Here is a 17,476-nt window from a genome sequence, read left to right as displayed (position 1 = left end):
ATTAATGTAGTTTGAAAAACAACTGAGATAAAATATCCAAAGTAACAAGTTTATGTCTGAAAGCAACTCTGTCATGGACATGTTTATTTTGATGTATCCATAGAACTTATATTTGGCCATGGGTCACTGGCATCTGTCTGGCGTACCATTAGTGGAAATAAAGATTTGTAATTCAGGGTGGAAGTGAGAGTTAAAATTATCAGATAGAATACTAAGGAGTGGTTTAGTGAAAAAGAAAAATTAATATAGAACTCTTGGAAATATTTAGGACATGAGAAGAGGGTTGGTAAAGACTACTGTAATTCAATCCCAATTGCTGTAGGCAAGTTGAACAACTAAACAGATTTGAACCATAGAAAGCAAACAGGGATAAGGTTTCAAGTAAAGAATCGATGAAAGATTGATGCAACAGAGTAGTCAAATATGGTTGTGCCCCATTTGATAGTTAAGAAGATGCTGCTGATTTTGACCAGAGCACCTTTAATGTGCTAAAAAGCAGCTATAAGTTAAATAGAGACTGAGTAATGGTGACACATTCCTTAACAACCATTTCAGAGTAAATAGAGAGGTTTAAGAATAAAATTATGCCAACTAACCAGGGCCCAGAGGAGCCTGCTGAAACTGAAGCACCAACAGAGGACCATGCATAGATTGGACCTCATCTCCCTACACAGATGTAGCCCATGGGCAGCTCAGACTTCATGCGGTCCCCTAGTAAGGGGAGCGGGGCCTGTCTCTGACATGGACTGTGGTGACAGCTTTTGTTCACTTCTCCCTGGCAGGACTGCCTTGCCAGGCCACAGGGGAAGAGGGCATGGTCAGTCCCGATCTGACTTAATGAGCTGGTGTGGATGGGAAGGAGGCTTCCTTTTTCTAAGGAATAGGGGATGGGAATGGGAGGGGGAGGGAGGGAGGACTGGAAGGTGAGGAAGGATGGGGCTATAACCAGGATGTAAAGTGAATGAATGAATGGATGAATAAATAAATACATTTTTAAAAAGTATAAAATGACGACACTAGCAACCATGTCAGTCTCTATAAACACTTTGTTACTATAAGTTATGAATCTAACCATATTCTATATTGTAACATTTAAAAAGAAAAATGTGGAATTAATGTATTATTTACTTGTGTTTGAATAAAAAGCATACTTAAAAGCTCTGGATCTTGGGCCTGGAGAGATATCTCAGCAGTTAAGAAAAACATGGGCTACTTTTCCAGGGGTCCAGTTCAATTTCTAACACCCGCTTGACAGCTTGAAACTGTCTCTAAGTGTACTTCCATGAGACTCGATGCTATCTTCTGCTATGCATGTGTACATGCAGACAAAATATCTATGTACAAAAAAATACCCAATTCAATACACCATTTTAAATAATATGATCCTTTGTTTTGTGTTGAAGAGAAGGGTTTGGAAGGAGGAAAGAGAAAGGGGAAATTGTGCAATTATAATCTCAAAAAATCACTAAAATTAATTTAAAAATCTGTTTCTGATGTCATGCTTTGAGAATTAAGAGAATTAAATTGACATGTATGTGGAAGAAATAAGAGAGGAAAAATCTGTTCTGACTCAAAATTTTACTCAACTGCTGAAATAGTGAACATTCCAATATATTTTTTCTTTTTTCCCAGGAGAGACTCTGCTTGCCTCACCATATTTTGGAAGAACGAGGTCTTGTGAAAGTTGGTGTCACAGTTCAGGCACTCCTTGAATTACCTACCACCAAGGCATCTCAACTTTCTATGGCTTGATGTGACATTAAAACAATTATACGTGTATAATTTCATGTATTTGAAATGATTTCAGATATCTCAAAATTATGAAGAAGAATGTCCAGTAAAAACAGTTTGCCTTAGGTTTCTTTTTTTAAAATTACCTTAAGATATCAGACGTAAACTCAGAGTTGTCCAAGCAATATTTGGAGGAAAATTGGATTAGTTTAATCAGAGTTTTGATAATTTAAAATTCTCCTTGTTTTTATGTCATTCAATAACTGTGACTAATTTTCAGAATGCAAATTGATACAAAATTGAAAATGTGCTTTCAATTTAGCAGTCACATATATTAAGTTGAATATTTTTTACATTGCTGTATACTAGTGAACATCTGGGTAAAAGTAATCATATTTTAGGAAAACAATTATATATTTGAGTTATTTCATATACTTCAAGTTTATACGCAATCTCTTCAATATTTTGTCTTTGTTTCCTAGGAAAAAATGAGTAGTAAATTACAAAAACCTGGCATTATTTAATTCTTTTAGTATTATCAGTTGGTGCCAAAATATTTTCAGTTATACTGTAGGTTGTTTACATGTGAAGTGCCTGTGTAATTGATGAATCTTAAAATAGTCTTAAGCATTTTTGCAATTTCTTTTTATGTATTAATAGAATCAATGGAATTTTTAAAATATTTTGGTAGGTTTTGTACGGTCAGTAATAAGTGAGGATTTAAATGTGCCTCACATTGGTGGTTTCTTAGTTAATCACATTGCAGTTTTCCTTGAATTGGTTAGCTCACATTGTCAAAAATGTTAATATGCTTAATTTATGATATTTAATTTTGCAAAACCATAATCATCTTTTAAATTGTTTTATTTGAAGAGTATTTTATTGTTATGTTGAAAACGTTACACAAAGGAGTAAGGCTTTGGAGAGCTAGGGAAGAACTAATTGTCAAGGACATTTGGAAGCAACTGCTAGTGCTTGGATTTGTATCTCAACTTACTGGAACATTAAGTACATTTTCAGAGAGTGGCCATTAAGAAATAGGTTTTGATTCCAAATTTCTGGATCATACATACCTTATGATCCTCAAGTAAGTTGATGTGGAAGTAACCAGTTTGGTAGATAAGACAGTATGCTCAAGAAAGTCCTTGCTTGATTTGGAGATGGATAAACTTACGGCGATAGTAGTTCAGGAATTTTTCCAAAACATTACTGTGATGAGTAACTCAGTTTCCTATAGACGAGCCTTCATATTCACTTTTGTAGTAGCCAAGCAAGTATCCTTTCTTAACTGTGTGGTTATTTGCACTTGTTACCTCTTAATATGGATGCAACTTATTCAAAACGTTGGCCTGGATATTTCAAAGGGCATTTATAAAATGTTAAATGTCACGTGCCAAATACTATGGTAAGGATTGGTTTTAAGAATGAATACTTTTTTTTTCTCTGTCGTCATGAATTTGAATCTTAGCTTCAGAATACAGATGAGTTTCTACATTCCCCAGGAGTCAAATTTGACCTAGTAAAGAGTAAAAGCTTTTTATTACTGTACCTTTTAAGAATTAAATTATTAATAATTTATTATTAAATATTTGATCTAATTAGTTATGATTAAATAGTTGGACCTGAAAGAATCTCCACTGACATAATGAATCTCCTTAGTGAAAATTTGGATAATAAAAGTAATTTAGTAAGTATCTTAGTTGACAAAGTTTTAATCTAGACAGCAGACAGCATTACAAATTTGAAAACATTTAACAACGAAAACAATCATTGATAGTTCTCTCATGATTATTGTGCTATAGAATTACTTTTATTAATTAATCTTATTATTTTCCAAGCATTTTTGTATTTTGTTATTGTTGAAATAGTTTTGAAATTTTAGACATTTCTTTTACTACATACATTTCAATTGTCAGTTAACTATTACCTTAAAGAGAAAACACAACAGAAGTCAGTGCTCATTCTTTATAGCAAATAAAAATTCTTTTCAAGATGGGTCCCCTTGAGGTGTGTAACACAGAAGTTCAATTATTATTGTGCCAAAAGGCAATACCAACATCACTTCTCATGCAGTTTTTCAGCATAGTCCACAATGAAAACCTTATACCAAGACCCTGACATATTTCTGTTAGTAGGTTTTAAGTGTAAATTTTATTCTAAATGTTTTCTATGACTTATTATATATTTACTCCATCAGTTATTGAATTAAGAAGGATTATCATTATTTGAATGGTTTTGTGATCTCTGAAGCATTGAGTAATCAAAGAATATTTTACTGGTCCCAAAATATCATTAGATAGCTACTTTTGTTAAATTTTATGACCATATGGCACAAGAAAGAAGTGATGTTGGATATGTTTGAATTAAAATGAGTAAAAATGCATAACCATTTGCTTAATAATTATCTTTATAGAATGCTAGTTTAATGACTTTTCTAACTGAATTTTTTGAAGAATTCAGAAATGTTTGTATTAGTCACAGATTTATCATAATTGATTTTCTGATGCATTTAAAAAGAAATGGAACACTAAATGTATATTACCGATGCAAACTGTGGATAAAATTGAATGAAAAAAATCTGAATCTGGATCTCATTTTCTTTCTTTCTATCAACGGTCTCACTGTCACCATCACTCCGTGAGAGTTTGTGTCTGTGGTCCCCACTGAGGGAGAATAGTTACACTTTGCTGTTGCTCAGTGAGGAAAGGTGCAGGCTGTGAAGCCAGACAAGAGAGTTTGATTGCCAAGAGCCACATGGTGGCAGAAGAGAACCTATTCCTGTAACTTGTCCTTTGATTTGTGGTTATCCATGCACTTAAGCTCCATAAGTCCATGTTGGCACACTACTGCTCCCCCCAATAAACACATGAACTAAGAAAGGAGAAAACCTTTAAAAGATATTTATAATAATGGTCTTATTTGGGACAACAGCACAGCTAGAATCTCGCCTCCAAGAGTTGGAAGTGAGAGCATTTCTTGAACCCAGCAGTTTAAGGCTAGCCTGACAAACAATGAGGTGCTGTCTGAAAAACTAAAGGAAAACAGCAAGAACCTCAACAAAAGCTGAAGTTGATTTTTCTAAGGATCCTGATTCCTTTTACACAGTGTTATTTTCCATGCACTTTTGTTGAAAATTAAGCTATCTTTACAAACTAATGCTATCAATGTATGATGTAAGCTTTTTATATGGCAAGGATAAGACAAAACTTTAAAACTGCATATAGAGTAGGGCAATGTGTGATAATTTTGTTGTATGTTTTAGTCCTTCATATGTTATTGAATTTCCCTTGTCCTGTGTGATAACAAGTTTATCTTTCATATATAATTATAATTTCCACAAATAATCTTATTTAATTGGGCACTGTGGCTCATTTTTATAATTCATTCAGGGCAGGAGGAGTACAGTGAGTGGGGACAGCCTTCGCTACATAGTGAGATGGTTTCTCAATTAGTCCTCAAAGCACATATTTTATTAAAGTAAGTATTATTTTTTCATAATTTTGATTGATGCTAAAAGTAGAACATTTATATATTGCCAAATGCTGTTGAAATAATTTTGCTATAGTTACCTTAAAACTTGCACATTTCAATGAGTACTTAAGTAAATAGCTACTTGATAAAAGGTGTTTAAATTTAGCAAGTGCTAGGCTTGTGTCTTCTCTTAGTAAATCTATAGTTTTTATATTCTGCATTGAATGCTCCTAGAATAAATTCTCAAGCATCTATATCAATGTATGGAGAACTCTAAAGGGCACATGCATTATTGTACATAGGATCATTGTTGTACATAGCATGAATGTGTAATGCCCAGCTAGCTGATGTAATTGATAATATGAAAAGTAAAAAAGCCAGGTATAATATCTTCAATTCTGTATCTTAAACACAAATTTACACTTATATTTATGATTTTAGATAACTTAGTCTTCTAGTATGTATTTACTGTAAGACCCAGAGTCACACTTTTGTAGCATAATAAAATCTTGCCATTTTGGGAAAATGTAGAGTTTACAATGAAATTCCATACATGAACAGCCTATAAGTTATGGCAGTTCTAACAAAAGTAGATAAGGATAGGACTTTGAGAAATAAGTCATTTGAAATTGACTTATCATGAAAATGAATTAATTAAAATGTGGTTATCATAACATTAAGTTGATTCATAATATTTGTTTCTCAAATATATAAATTTGATTACTTTGCCACTTAATATTAGGAAAAATTAATTTATTTAATCTGTATTCTACTGACACTCATTAATTACATGTCTACAAAAGTAGTTGAGAAACATAAAGGATTTTACATATGTAAATAACCACATATTTTCAATAAAGAATTTACTAAAAGTCCTTATTCAGATCCCTCATTCATTTCTAATGTAAACAAATGTAGACAAATCCATTATAATTTATTATATAGTAATTAAAGTATACCTTACAGCAGTGATCTGTAGGCCCAAATATGTATGTGGGCTTTTTTATTTGTTGGCCTGTGTTGTCTAGTAAGGGCACTGTCACCCTCTTGTAGGATAATCCCATTTAAATTCTTTTTTTCAAATGTGTGTATGCATGTATTTTAGGAAGATTTGACAGTAATAGCTTTCCATATGATATTTTCACAGTTTTTAGTGCTATTGATCTCCCCACTTCCTCTTCTACCCTGCTGTGTATCTTCTACTCCAGTTTACCCCATTCACGAGCCATTATTCCAATTTAACACTTTGTTAAAGTGTGTTCTACTATCCACTTAAAGTACCCTTGTGGTGCTTTACTAATTGACTCTAAGTGTATTCCAAATAAACTAGATATCTAAAGATTCAAAGCTAACATTTACAAATGGGAGAAAACATGTGACATTTGACTTTCAGGGTCAGGGTTACCTCCCTCACAATGATCGCTCTGTCCATTTACTTTCAAGTTCATAATTGGTGAAGAGACAATATCTTCAACTAATGGTACTTTCTACCTTTAATAAAATATTACAAGGGCAGTAAGACAAGAAAAATCAAAGTGATCCTACCAGAGTAGAAAATTTCAAAGTATCTCTTTCTATAGGCAAATTGTGCAAAGTGGCAGGGTAGGAAATTAACACACAAAAACCAATAGGCTTTTCATATATCAATGAAAAACATAACTTTAAAAGAAATCATAAAAACATTCTCCTTCACGAAAGCCTCAAAAAGCACCTCAGAACAAACTTACCCAAGCATGTGAGAGGCCTCTGTAAGAAAACTTTAAAGTACTAAAGAAAAAAATTGAGTACCACTGGTGACATCACTATACTTTATTGGTATAGCTTTGTAGCATAACTTGAAATCAAATATGGTGGCATCACCAGCAACATTCTCTTTGCTCAGGATTGCTTCCATGTGAATTTAGAATATTGTATATATGTATGTATGTATTCTGATCGTAGCCCTCTTCCTCCCCTCCTCCCAGTCCCACCCTCACTACCTCTTCCCCCTCTCCCCTCTCCCCTACTCCTCATGAACAATATCATTGAAAAAAAGGAATGTAATTATGAAACCATACATGAAGGAACGGTTATTTCTGTGTACATGGTGGAAGATTGGAGGAAATGAAAGGAAATCTACGAGTCAAAGGTGACATTCATGAGTTGCATGTTAAGCCTGATTTGAAGGTGAAGAGAAAAGGCATAAGGAGGAAACAAAAAGCAATCAGATCTGAAACACTGTTCTTCAACAAGAAAAATGAAGCTTCGATACTATACTAGAAGAGGGAAATTGAAGTAAGTGACTAAAGATGATGTTTGAAATATAGACTAGATTAGACTATGAAAATCTTTAAATGCCATGCTAACAAAATTAGCTATAATTTTGTGAGAAATAAATAGTAATGGAGGATTTCAAAGTGAAGGGCTGTGTAGATAATGTTTTCATATAGACGAGTGGACAGTAGTGTAGCAGATAGGTTTAAGAGGGAAAAGTCATCTGAATAGCCTGCATCCTCTTCCTCTGTTTGCCCACAGGGCCTCCCTACCTAGGGGAAGTGATCAAATTGGAATAGGGCTGAAGAAGGAGGGAGGGTGGGAATGAGAAAATACAAGGAGGGGATAACAATTGGGGTGTAATCTGAATATAGTAAATACATAAATACATTTAACATGAAAAAGGCAAATTCTGAGAGACAAAGAGCTTTGATAATGAGTTATGAGGTGAAGGATTGCAGTGGGCAATTTTCAAATGTGGAATTCACAATCTTCACAGGTTGGACTTGGAAGACACATACACACGCACACACACACACACACACACACACACACACACACACACAAATATTCTGTAACCCCTGCCAAGAAATCAAATAGCCTAAATGTCAATCTTCACAGCTCCTTTCTCTACGTCAAATCAAATACCCTAGTGTCACCCCCAATTCTGTGGCAGACAACTGTTGTAGCTTCCCCCTTCACTCAGACCCATCTCCACTGGATTACACAGATCATCCTCAACCAACCTTCTCCCAAATCATCCTCTTACCCCAGCCCCTCGCTCATCAGGCATCCCCTGGCAACACACCATCTGAGCCCTTCCACTGAAGCACATCGGCCAGCAAAGCACATAGGTAAACTTTAGAATTTCTCTCTTCCTTCTCTCCTCAAAATTCAATTCCCCATTCTTATCCTCAGCTCTATAGCAGACTATTTGTTGGGGCCTTTCTTCACTCTCTGCCTCAATTCTCAGGGGATTAAGCAGATTCTGGTGGAAGACACTGATTTGCTCCCTCTAGTGGACCTCCTTAGCCCTCCTTAAGCTCATTCCCATTTTTAAGTGTCAGCTCCCAATACTTAGAAAGACATTTTACCAGGAATACCTAATGGCCAAACCGGTGAAGATTTCAGAATTCCCTACTAGTCAACACACAGCCACAATGCCCTCCTAAGAACCAGAGAGGGCATCATAAACCAAGAAAAGAAACAACCATTCAACAGAAAAGAACAGATACCGTCATATATAAATACTATCATGCCAAACACAGATGTCTAGATGCCAACATAAAAACACAATCCGTAATATCCAGGATAATATATCTTCACTGGATCCCAGCAAAACTAGCACAGTGGGCCCCAAGAATTACAACATAGCTGAAGCATAAGACAAGGATCTTTAAATAGCCTTTATGAATATGATAGAGGTCTTTGGATAAGAAATGAATAAATCTCTCGTCTATGAAAATCCAACAAGCAGTAGAAGAAACTGAATAAAAACTGTTCAAGATCTAAAAGTGGAAATAAAATCATTAAGAAAACACAAACTGAAGGAAATACGGAAATGAAAATTTAGAAACTCAAACAAGAACCTCAGAGGCAAACCTCATCAACAGAATATGAGATGAAAATAGAAATAATCTAAGCAAATGAAGACACGATAGAAGAAAGGATACCTTGGTTTAAGAAAGTGTTAAATCTCAAAAGAATCTTAGCAGAAACATGCAGGAAATTTGGAACACTATGAAAAGTCAAAATTTACAAATAAAGCAATAGAAGAAAGAGAAGAAACCCAGGTCAAATACACAGAATTATTGTTGACAAAGTCATAGAAGAAAATTTTCTTAAAGAAGGAGATGCCTATCCAGGTAAAAGAAACATTCAGAACACCATATAGACTAACTAGACCAGAAAAGAAATTGTGTGTGTGTGTGTGTGTGTGAAAGAGAGAGAGAGAGAGAGAGAGAGAGAGAGAGAGAGAGAGAGAGAGAGAGAGAGAGAGAGAGAGAGAGAGAGAGGAGAGAGGGTGTGGGGTGGGAGGCTAAAACAGGATAGCTAAAACAATCTTGAATATCAAAAGAACTGTTGGAGGCTACCAAGAAGAGACTTGACACCGTATGATCATATACAGGGGGAGGAGGTCCCCCTCAGTCACAGTCATAGGGAAGGGGAGTAAGGGGAAAGCGGGAGGGAGGGAGGAATGGGAGGATACAAGGGATGGGCTAACAATTGAGATGTAATATGAATAAATTAATAAAATATATTTTAAAAAAGAGCTGTTGGAAGTATCACCATCCCTGAACTCACATTGTACTGTAGAGTTATAATAATAAAACAGCATGGTATTTTAACAACAACAATAACAAACCCAGACAGGTTGATCAATGGAATTAAATTGAACTCCCAGACATAAACCCACACAGTAGAATCTTACTACAATATATACATATATGAAGGAAATCTAAATGAAATTGCCAAATAATGAGGGAGACAGAGTCCCAGCTGAACATCTCTTGTCACCAAATGAAACTTTCAGTACTAGGATTGGGCATATTTAATTGAGTTGTTGGCCAAAGGGGTCCCATGGGAATCTCCAAACACCCCAGGCTATTGCCCCCATTCCTCACCCTGAAGCTGTCTTTGAGGGAATCTCACTGGGGAAACAAGCTGGTTTTAAATATTGGCCACATGCCTAGCAGTAGACGGCTAATAGAAAAGGAACTTAAATCAGAGGTATCTTTTCTCATAATGTTGTGTCAGGGTTTTTTTTTTTTTTTTTTAAGATTTAAATTATATATTTAACATTTTATATATATTCTCTACCCCCTACCCCCCCCCAAGTCTTTTGCCATACAGGCCCCCTGCATGTGTATTATGGCTTCCAGTTTTGTGGTATTATGGGATCATTGAATTTAAATGAGTGGGTCTCTACATCTATATAAGTTTCTTTGGTACTTTTCTTTCTGTATGTTTGTAATGTCCTATTCTGAGTTGTTGGTTGTTTTTTTTTAAAGATTTATTTATTATTTATACAGTATTCTGCCCACATGTGTGCCTGCCCACCACAAGAAGACACCAGATCTCATTACAGGCGGTTGTAAGCCACCTGGAATTGAACTCGGTTGCTGGGAATTGAACTCGGGACCTTCGGAAGAGCAGACGGTGCTCTTAACCTCTGAGCCCTCTCTCTAGCCCTGTTGGTTCTTGTCTTATATTTTATTTCATATTATCCCTTAAAATCCTCTTTGTCTTTTAGTAAGAGACAGAAATTTGTTGGGTGGATCTGGGTTAGAAGGGTTGTGGGGTAGAGAAGGAGTAGAGGGAGAGGAAAATGTAATTAGGATATATTATATGAGAAAAAATGAATTTTCAATACAAGGAAAATATTCTGTGATTTTTTGGAAATGTATTTTATTAAGGCGATGGCAGTAATGTAAAGAAACACCTCACGTACCGTTTTCTTGTGTAGTTTTACTTGACCAAAGACAGTACAGTAGAGTAATATGACCAACACACAAGCTCCAGATGGGGCTGAGAGAAAAATATTGCAACTGAACAGTTACCAATAACCAGATATTTCCAGGACTATACTTTGTCAGTTTGTCTTTTAAATATGTGAGCAATATTGTATTAAAATTGAAGGAAGAAGACAGATGCAATGGCACACGCCTTTAATCCCAGCGGTTGGGAGGCAGAGGCAGGTGGATTGCTGTGAGTTCGAGGCCAGCCTGGTCTACAAAGTGAGTCCAGGACTGCCAAGGCTACACAGAGAAGCCCTGTCTGGAAAAACAAAAAACAAAGCAAAACAACAACAGCAACAACAAAAAACCACAAAAAGAAACAAACAAACAAACAAAAGGAAAAATAAAAGGAAGATCTGTTCCAATTCAACTTGTATATATATTCTGAAATTTCTTTTTTAAATTTTATTTTTTTATTTTAATTTGATTGTAGCCCTCTCCCTTGTCATCTCACCATCCCACCTTGCTTCCCTCATCCTACCCCCTCCCCTAGTCCTCAGAAAGGGGACACTCTCCTCCCCTATCATCTGACCTCAGCCTATCAAGTCTCATCTGGGCTGCCTGTATCCTCTTCCTCTGTGGGCTGGCAAGGACAGCCTGCCAGATGGAAGAGATCAACAAGTGGGCACCAGAGTCCATGCCTGAAGTAGTCCCTACTCCACATATTTTGGGGCCCACATGGAGACTGCACTGCCTATCTACTACATCTGAGCAGAGGATCTAGGTCCTCACCATGCATGGTCCTTGGTTGTTGCATCAGTCTCTGCAGCTCCCCACTCCTTCGCCCAGATTTGTTGGCTCCATTGGTCTCCTTGTGGTTTTTTTTTTTTTCTATATATTATGAGCTGACTTGGTCTACTTAATATCTCAATCATATGAATACAGTATACCCATGGATTACCTTCAAAATTGTAAAGATTTGCAAGGAATAATTCGGTAGTACATTCTTTGTTCTGTAGAGACAAACATTTTCTTATTGTAGCTCCAATAACAATAAATCAAGAACTTTCTTTTTTTTCTTGAATTTCTTTGTTTCTATGTCAAAGCTGTTTTTATTTGTTATATCCAATTCCACTGAAATCGCTCATTTCAATAGATTCTAAAAATAAATCCTCTGGCAAAGAAAAAAATAATAAGGAACAAAGAGAGAAACCAGCCAACAGTATGACAAGGAGCAGCATGTACGGCTGGCCACATACTAATAAACAACACCCAAGGAAATTCTGGGTTCTGAGGAACATTTCCTCAATTATGGTCATGATCTGTGCCTTCCAAGAATAATACAACATGTGCAGTATTTTAACAAGCCTAGAGAAGACATCAGTAACAAGATTTGTATTTTCATTATGGCTTTTCAAGTCAGGGCACATAAATAAAGCCATGTATCTTACTTCTTCCTAGGAAAGTGGGGGAAAATGTTATACTACAAGGTGCTGACCATTTTGAAGTTTCTAAATAGATGATAGGTTCATGAAACTTTAACACTTCAAGCATTCTAGGATATTCAGGAGTTTAAAGTTCCACCCCCTTCTAATACAAAGGAAGCTCCTTCTTTTAGAAATTCCATGGTCTGGTTCTGTTGTTTGGATTGTAGAATGGTGAGAGTTCCTAGCACAATGGTCCTAGATGCTATCATTTTCGTGTTCTCCCTTAGATTGCTTCCTTGTTTCCCACTGTTCTCCAGCATCTCTACTGTCATTTGGATTTTGAACCCTTATTTTAGTTGTAAAATAAGTGCAAAACCAGGAAGAGTCATGGCAGCTCTATCTGCACATTCCTTGTTTACAATTCTTTCCACACTTGTATACATCTTATACCTATATTCAGATATGTTATGCTGATTTCTTAGAGTCAGCTTGCATTTTAATCTGCAGGGTCTTTCTTGGATCTGGATCAGGCGTCAAAGAATATATAACATGGGTAGCAAGCATAATGTGAGGAAGCTAAAAACAAAGAAAAAGCAAGCAAGCAAGAAGAAAGGGGAGGGAAGGGAAGAGAAGGAAAGGGAAAGAAGGAAGGAAAGAAGGAAGAAAAAATAAAGAAAGTTAGAAATGCAGATCTGCATGCAAAGTCCAACAAGTTCAAAGAGATACCAATTATAACTCAAAAAAATAAACCAACAGAATCTTGCCAACTCTCCAGGCTAGTCTTTAACCTTCAATCCTGCTTGAGCAGTCTTCCGAGAGCTGGGAAGACAGGCATGGACAACCACATCCTACTCAAAATCTTACCCTTTGACCTTTTGTTCTTCAACCTGCATCATTCCACTGAAGGTCTTTTCTTAGCTTCATGCTGAGCCTGGTGTTTTTTTTTCTTTCTCCTCCCCCCCTTAACTGATGTTCTTCTTTGTAGTCTTTTATTTTTTAAATATTTTCTCTCACAGACTAAATAGAGAGCTTATAAATATTTTTAAAGTCCTCTCCAAAAGGCATTTGAAGCCTTCCAAAAGCCTCTCACAGATTAGAATGCATTTTAGGCCTGACAAGTGAAGGCCTAATGGTTTCACCAAGCTCATAAGGGTGATCTGTGTGCCTACCTTCACACTTCTCACTGTTATGCATGCTTCCCTCTCCAACATTATTTTGCCAGATACCTCAGGACAATCAGGAGATGCCAGTATTTACCAGGACAGCCAAGTCAAGAGTGGTGGATAAATCCAGGGAGGGTAATGTCCAAAATATACTCACACACATGCTTTCCGTGAAAGTGGAGACTGGTGCGCCAGAACTCCAGTGTCAGAGGTGCAGAGCCTCCTCTAATTGATACAAACAATAAAAATCCCCTCTTGCAAGGGAACTGTGCTTTTGTACGAGAAGAAGTTTTTTCTTTCTGTTTGTGGAGATTATTCCCGTATCTATGATCCTCTGTTTGGTAGCATACGCTCAAATGCTTTTAAGGGAAATACGATTATCATATCCAGGAAACGAAATTTGAAAAAAAAAAAAACCAGGCTTTTTCTATAAAAAGAGTTTTACCAAATATTCAGCAAATCAATGGCCCCTATACCTTGCGTGCATCTGTGCATGTTATCTAAGAATCACTGCTTCTCCATTTGGCAGATTCTTCTGTCCTGTTGCTATATGGACTATGGACTATGGGCAGGAGCACTCTAGCTTTGGAGAATATGACAGCAGAGAGAGAGAGAGAGAGAGAGAGAGAGAGAGAGAGAGAGAGAGAGAGAGAGAGAGAGAGAGAGAGAGAGAGAGAGAGAGAGAGAACATACAGGCTTTTAAAAGGCGACCTGGTGTGAGTGATTGCCCTCCAAGCCAAGCAAATAGTATCTTGGGGAGTTGAGCTGTGTCCCCTTGCAAAAAAGATTATCTTGGTTGGTATTGTTTGACTCTTTGCACCCCTGAATTTAGGCATGGGTAGGTTCAGGAAACCCTCACCTGAGTATCCAGCGGCTCCCTACCACCTATTGTATGCAACACCACATTAGTTTCTTATGGATTGAGGAGGTTGTCTGAAACTACAAATTCTAGGTGGGGGCAAGGGGGACTTCATTTATCTGACCATAACAAAGCCCTCATACATCACTGTTATGTAATTGCTTTCCAAGTGCGGCCTTGTGAGTGAATGCCCTCTGAGCTTAGCAACTGTCATCTTGGGTCATTCAGCTGTGTCCTCATTGCAAAAGACCATCCCACTGGGGACTGTGGTTTAGGCCTCCATGCTCCTTCTCACCCAATATATAGCTGTTCCCTACCAACTGGCAACTCTGCGGGACTTGCGGGAATGACTAGAGCTGGCCTTCCCCCCCTCTGCTGCAACAAGGAAATCTTCTTCCCTGCTGGCTAAGGCTTTCCAGTGGAGCTCCTTGGGGGAGGACTGTCTACACTTCTGTACATAACTTCTCAGCTATGCTCTGCAAAAAAAAAACCTACTAAATTCCTTGGTTCTCCAGACAGAATTTTGGTGACAATCAAGCCTGTTTGTTGTTATGATGTTAGAAGGAGTGGGTGTTATTTAATTTCCCCCTGGGAAGGAATGTTACCACCACTACCTTAATATTGAAAAGGGCCTATAGGAGATGGAGAGAGGAGAAGGGAAGAGAGAAAAGGGGCTACGGAGGGAGAGGGGGAGAAAGCAAGAGACTTTTACAGGCCAGGACTGAAGAAAGCATCTGAGCTTCATCTATGATACACTTATAAAAGAGTAGTTTAAACGGATAAGCTCATAGATGGGTCTCTAAAAAATTCGAAGACATGCAAATATACTAATGTGATTTGTTTTGTGAGAGTTTCCTTCAGCAGTGGGTGTATGAAAAGCCTCTTCAGCCTCTTATAATCCATTTTCCTATGTGTACCTTGTTGTGGCCCTCACATCTGAAATCTGCTGTAGACTGATAACTGTGTACCACTTATCTTCCCTTTTTATTGACATACAACTAAACTACCTATTCCAGCCTCCCTTGCCATTAGCCGTTTGGATGACTTTGAACCAAATTAGGGTAGAAGAATCTACATTGGCTATTGACTTGCATATAGAACTCCCAAACAGCATTTTCGAAGCTTCATTTGCCACTCAATGTGAGGCAATGGTGACAACTGAAACGACACTGGAAACGAAGTGGAAAAGGTGTGACTACATATTGACCTCAACACACACCTAAACTCCAATATGAAAGAGAATTTGCCAGCTGCTTCACATAAAACCATCACACAATAGAGTATAGTGTCCATTTGGTGTGGTCATTGACACTTCTATATTCTATATTCTATATCCCCCCAAAATATGTGGCACAATGTTCAACATAAATCAGTACAACAACAGCAGCCGCAGCAATAAAATTAACCAGTAGTCAAATAATTAAAAATATTTTTCCATTTATTTATTTATTTAATCACTTTACAGCCAGATCTCAGCCCCTCCCCTCCTCCCAGTTTCACCCTCATTTCCCCCTCCCCTTCTCAGAGAAGGGAAGGCCCCAAGGGATACTAACCCATTCTGTCACCTCAAGTCCAAGCAGGACTAAGTGTTTCCTCTTCCATTGAGGCCTGACAAGGCAGCCCAGCTAGGGGAAAAGGATCCAAAGGCAGGCAACAGAGTCAGTCCTTATTCCCATTGTTAAGGGACCAACATGATGACCATACTGCACATCTGTCACATAGGTCCAGCCCATGTATGCTCTTTGGTTGGTGGTTCAGTCTCTGTGAGCCTTCACGGCCCCAGGTCAGTTTACTCTGTAGGTCCTCTTATAGTGTCCTTGACCCCTCCAGCTCCCTCTGTCCTTCCTCCTACTTTTCCACAGAACTGCCCAAGCTTATTCTATTGTTTGGCTGTGGGTCTCTGCATCTGTTTCCATCCTCCTGTCTGCAAGAATAGCAGAGTATCATTAATAGTGACAGGGGTTTTCTCTCCCATGGGCTAGGTATCAATTTGGCCCAGTCACTGACTTGATATTCCCTCAATCTCTGCTCGATATTTATCACTATGCTGCTTACAGGCAAGACAAATTTTGGGTTGAAGGTGTTATGGATGGATAGTAGAACACAGGTATTATGAACAAAAAAATTGTTTTTAAGGAGGCAATCTATATTAGAAAGTTTTAATGTCAGACAGGCTTCATTGTGAATCCTGGCCTAGTTACTTAGAAACTGTGCCCTAGGAAGATAAATTTACCCTCTCAGCCTCCATTATTATTTTATATTAACTGGAGAAAAATAATTGATTTTGTTGGATTTTTCATAAGATGTATTTAAAATTCCAGGTGCTTAATAACTGAATGACAATTATCATTAAAATGACCTTATGAACTATACCAATGACCATTTTGGTATGGTGTTCACAATGGAACAATAGGAGCACTTATTCCTTGGTGGTAAGTACCACTCACCTAGTTGTACCTAAGTCTCACTCAACAGAAGGGACTTCATTTCTGGTACTGTAAATCCAGTCAATTATCTTTGGCTATTGAGGCCATGGATCCTAGAGGCATGAGAACATGTTACTGCCACTTTAATAAATCAGGATGATTAGCAGCTGTGTTTTCAATAGTTATCCTCACACCCATCCTCCAAGAAACATCATTTTGCAGCATTCAGAGACCATCACAGAGAGACACAACAGGCCAGAATGGAGAGAACTGACCATGATACGTCCTGCCCCAACTGCCACATCTGCAACACAACCCCTATACCTAAGGCTTTGGGGGCAGAAATATTTCAAGAGGAAGAATACTAAGTCATGCTGTGAGATGATGGTTTCTTCTATGTATGACTTCACCCATGATATCTCAAACATGTGATTGCTTAAGCAAGACCTGAAAGATAATGACAACAACAAATGACATGCCAACCTGGATGGGAAAATCTCCCAGACCTCCTCCATGAAGAGCAATTAGTGACTGCTAAGACTCAGTCTTCTTTAAGGAGGAGTCCCTTAATAGATTATTCAGTATCAAGTGGTCAGCCCTAAATGTGTATGTATGTATATGTATATATATATATATATATGTATATGTATACACACACGCACACACACACAAACAGCACTAACAGGGC

The 17,476-nt window shown here is 37.4% G+C and overlaps 1 protein-coding gene across 4 annotated transcripts in view; it reads left to right on the top strand.

Moving 5' to 3' along the window:
- The window catches only part of Lrch2 (leucine rich repeats and calponin homology domain containing 2), a 76,883-nt gene extending 74,102 nt beyond the window's left edge, over positions 1 to 2,781 (top strand). For all 4 annotated transcript variants that reach the window (XM_051141427.1, XM_051141429.1, XM_051141425.1 and 1 more), the window contains one exon: positions 1,633 to 2,781. In XM_051141427.1, coding sequence (XP_050997384.1) covers positions 1,633 to 1,752 — 120 coding nt within the window. In that variant the 3' untranslated portion in view covers positions 1,753 to 2,781. The remainder of the gene's footprint in view (positions 1 to 1,632) is intronic.
- The last annotated feature ends 14,695 nt before the right edge of the window (positions 2,782 to 17,476 follow it).

This window comes from Acomys russatus, chromosome X (genome assembly GCF_903995435.1).
Source record: "Acomys russatus chromosome X, mAcoRus1.1, whole genome shotgun sequence".
Lineage (NCBI taxonomy): Eukaryota > Metazoa > Chordata > Mammalia > Rodentia > Muridae > Acomys > Acomys russatus.
The sequence above is the reverse complement of the archived record's forward strand: the minus strand, read 5'-3'. Positions and strand labels throughout refer to the sequence as shown.